General features: G+C 34.7%; 1 protein-coding gene across 1 annotated transcript; it reads left to right on the top strand.

The window, feature by feature from the left end:
• Positions 1-35: 35 nt before the first annotated feature.
• LOC9309643 (leukotriene A-4 hydrolase homolog) lies at positions 36-2266 on the top strand. Its single transcript, XM_021022585.1, has 6 exons — positions 36-145; positions 329-423; positions 535-762; positions 953-1186; positions 1273-1599; positions 1776-2266. Exons 1-6 carry the CDS (start codon positions 73-75, stop codon positions 1953-1955), a joined length of 1137 nt encoding a protein of 378 aa, XP_020878244.1. The 5' UTR covers positions 36-72; the 3' UTR covers positions 1956-2266.
• The last annotated feature ends 2230 nt before the right edge of the window (positions 2267-4496 follow it).

The raw sequence follows: 4496 nt of genomic DNA, 5'->3' as shown, positions 1-4496 counted from the left end.
CTTTTTCATTGATTGCTGATTTTATTCTTTGATAAATAATCTTCCACAGGTTCTGTCTGGTTTGCTAACGAGATGAAAGCACTTTGTGATGGTTGTGAACAGTTTATGTGCTTCCCCCCAGGCCACATCTATTCAAGTAAACAAGGTTCGCACTTCATATCTATTTTAAAATCAAATACTGACGTTTCTTGGCTGACTCATATTGTAGTGGACACGCTCACAGATATCAAAGTTGTCAAATTGGTTTTGGTTATGGATTTCCATCTTTTTAGTAAGTTTGTGTTGGGGCTTTTACTGTGTAGTTTCATGGAACAAACCTTTCTTGTAGGTGGGCTTAGGAGGTTGTACAACCCCCCGTGGTTCTCTGAGTTGGTTCCTTCAACCCCATATGATCCCTTAGCGGTGCGCAATACTTTTGAGAAGGTAAATTCTGGAGCTCTATCCTCCTCAAGGTCTCGAATGTCAATTTCATTATACTGTTTGTATAGCTGCACATTCTTCTCTGATATTTGCTGATCTGGTTCTGTGATCAAGCAAGGGGAGGAGCTCTTTGGAGATTACGAGTGGGAGAGGTTTGACTTACTGGTGCTACCTCCGAGTTTTCCTTATGGAGGTATGGAGAATCCAAGAATGGTTTTCCTGACGCCTACTGTTATCAGAGGAGACGCCACTGGAGCTCAAGTTGTAGCTCACGAGCTCGCACATAGCTGGACTGGGAATTTGATCACTAACATCAACAACGAACATTTCTGGTTGAATGAGGTATTTTCTTGATCAGCTCTTCTGATTTCCCAAATATTCTACCTCAGTTTATGCTTCATGGTGAAAAAGATGAGTTAGCTTTGAATTGTCCTGTGCTTTTGCTTCTTTTAGCTACAAATTAGGATGTTTAACTGTTTGTCTGTTTTTAGAGTTTGCCTTGTTGATACTTATTTCATGTTCATTGCAATAGGGATTTACAACTTACGCAGAGAGGAGAATTGTGGAAGTTGTCCAAGGGGCGGATAGAGCTACTCTGAATATTGGCATTGGTTGGAGGGGTTTAACTGATGAAATGGAACGGTTTAAGGACAACTTGGAGTGCACTAAACTGTGGAACAAACAAGAAGGTGTTGATCCAGATGATGTATATTCTCAGGTCCCATATGAAAAAGGATTCCAATTTGTGTTGCGAATTGAGCGCCAGGTAAGTTGAATTGCCGTCTCCACTTGGGTGTTTTGTTATGTAATGTTTACAATAATGGTCATCTATTTACTTTGGAAAACTTTCAGATTGGAAGGACTGCATTTGACGAATTCCTCAAGATATACATTGCTACTTTCAAGTTCAAGTCAATCGATGCAAACACATTTCTTGAATTCCTGAAAGCAAACATCCCTGGCATAGAGAAAGAGATCAACCTACAGCTGTGGACTGAGGGCGTTGGTATACCTGAGGATGCATATGAACTGGCCTCAACCATTTACACAAAGATCATATCCTTGGCAAAAGAGTTTAAGGAAGGAAGGATGCCAGGTGAGGATGATGGTGCTGAGTGGAACGGACAGGAATGGGAGCTGTACTTGGAGAATCTTACTAAATCATGTGAACCTTCTCAGGTACTCTTTACACTTCCTTTCTTCCTCTTAAGATAATAGAAAGTTGCTAGGTGCATTAGACTTAGGTTGAACTAATTGGTAAGCTTTCATAAGGAAGAGAGGGAGAGTAATCAGGTTCAGTAAAGGAAGGATCGGTAATCAGGTTACTAACACCTGTTTGCTTATTGGTGATTCAGGTCATGGCCTTGGACAAGCGGTACAGACTAGCAGAATCGAAGGACTATGAAGTGAAGGTCTCGTTTCTGCAGCTTGCAGTCGCATCCAAGTGCAGAGAGTACCATGGGGAGGATAAAACCGAAGATTCTCGTCCCGAGAAGCTACAGAAACTAGCAGAGAAGACTCCAGCCATTGTTTGAGGATAAACAAGGTTTAAGAATGTTGAATCGCGCACTACTCTTCTTCTCTCAAAGACAATACTTATCCTCTTCTCTAGGAATAGGATTGATGACCAAAAAGGCTCTCTTTTGTTCTTTTTTGGTTCTGGTGTTTTGTAAGACTCCATGGAAACTGAGTTGAGTTAGCAACGAATTGTGAGTTTCTGTGGATGTGTACGTAAAAGTTGCTGGTGATTTTCTGTTTTTGGTGTTATTAGGCAATCCATGAAAGCTTGATACTTCAGATTATGAACGTTGTTCTCATGAATCAGATTCTTTCTTTCTTTTCTCTATCACAAAGCTTCAAATTTTCTTTTTTTTTTTTGGTGTGTAGCTTCAAATTTTCTTTTGTTCTGTAGAAAAGTGTGATTTATCAATCTATATTTTGCTTCACTTTAGTTTTGAGAAATTTGGTTTTTGTTTTTTTTCTTTTTCGGTTAAGAAAGTAGATCTATACCGGAAATAGCAAAGTTAAGTTTGGTACGGTTCAGCCGTTTAGGTCCATCATTGGTTTTCTATAATAATAAGTTAATAACTCAAAAGTAATTGAAACGATTCAGAAAAGAAGAAGAATTATTTTTAATTTGGTTTGGGGTGGTTCGGTTCATACAAATTAAACGGATCTTTATCAAAAACCGGCGTTGGCTATTTCGGGCATAATAGCCTTTTATGTTCGTTATAGACGTAAGGATTAAAATAACATCAGAAGCACTTTGTGGCCTAATGGACAAGGCGTTGTTCTACCAAACCAGAGACTGCGGGTTCGATTCCCATGCAATTTTAATCTTCGTCTTTTGTTTTTGCGCCGAAGCTGCTTTTTCTAACTGTCAATAACATTTTCTAGACTTATATTTATTCAAACCATACAATATCAAAATATATAACTTATTTAAGATAATCATACATAGAAATCTCATGAATTTATTCTTTTTTTATTGTTCAATTATGATAACCATTTTATTTAGTACTAGATGATTACCTACGCTACGCGTGGGTTTGTTTTTAAAATTGTTAAGCGAAAATTATGTTGATTGTTTTTATTGCTAATTTATGTTTACTTTTTTATTTGTTCTTGAGAAGTTAATAAATTAAATCCTAGTTGCAATGTTTATGATTAGATTCAGTTTTGACTTAAAATATCAATTTATATATTTTCATGTATAAATTTGATTATCTATATTTCTAAGATCCTAATATTTTTTCAACATCATGAATACATACAACAATAATATAGAATTTTTTGTACAATTATATGTAATTATGTCATTTGTGTGGTTTGAAACTCGCATAACTTGATTATAAATACAACTTTTTGTTCCGTATAATCTCCTGATCTTTTACCTCAACCACATCGTGATAGACTCATTATTAAATACTGGATAGACATAAATTGAATAAGATCTCAAAATTTCAAAAGTTTTCATATGAAAATGGAAAAAGAAAGCAAAAACTAAAGTGTCATTTAAGTCAATATTTTTAGATCTTCTACCATTGCATTTAGCAGTATAAGAGAAATAGTCGTGTCTTAAATTATTTGGTATGTCACTTAAAAAACTTGCATGTCAATGTTACCAACTTACCATAAGATACAAAAAATAAAAAGAGAGAAAGTCATATGATAAGTCATATATGAACAACAAAACGTAATAATGAAAAAGACTCAAAGTGAAATTACTAAACTAATAAGAGGTTACGTAGCAAACAACTTACCATAAGGTTACGTAGCAAAAAACTTAATTACAAAAAAATAAACTTTCAATAATTATCGAGTGGTAATCATTGATAAAAAAAAATAGTAAAATTAGAAGAATATAATGAAAGTAGTGCTTTTATTAACATAATTATGTATTTTTTCCAATTTAGAATAAATCACTTAAGAGTATTGATGAATGAATTAATGCAATAAAGACACTTTAAATTTTTTCTCATTTAATTAGGCTAATTTTTTTTATTAAAATAATATGAAATGACACATGTCATTTTCTTATGTAATGATGTGGCACTCGAGAGTTGGCATTTTTTGAGCATTGAGGTAAAATCAATATTATAATGTTGATTTAAACCGACCAAACCGGACTAAATTTACTAAATTAGATTTCAAAATTCAAGAAAGAGAAAAGCGGGTCAACTACTTTCATAGGATTCAGACCGGGAAGACAGTTGGGTGACTTTGATTGGTGGGTGCAATTGTATTTATATCTATAAAAAAAAAAAGTTTATTTTATGTTACAATTTTAAGTTTACGCTTTGTTGCTGTTCTCTTCTCTGGAGCCCTCTGGCTGTCTCTCAGATTCTGTAGTCAAGCAAAGCAAAGCAAGTTATTTCGATCCTCGTTGTGTGACGTCGTAAGTGCTTTTCAATTTTGTTAAAATCTCCAAAGTTTTTCTTTTTGTTGGGGTTTTGCCTATATAATTGCAAGTTGTTGTTTTAGTGTGTAGATTTTAGGTACAATTTTACTTTATTGGTATGTGTCGTAGAGATTCGATCAGCAATTTACCAGATGAGATTTACGCGAGAAAGAGA

Source organism: Arabidopsis lyrata (assembly GCF_000004255.2).
Source record: "Arabidopsis lyrata subsp. lyrata unplaced genomic scaffold ARALYscaffold_6, whole genome shotgun sequence".
In the NCBI taxonomy this organism is placed as follows: Eukaryota; Viridiplantae; Streptophyta; class Magnoliopsida; order Brassicales; family Brassicaceae; genus Arabidopsis; species Arabidopsis lyrata.
The sequence above is the reverse complement of the archived record's forward strand: the minus strand, read 5'-3'. Positions and strand labels throughout refer to the sequence as shown.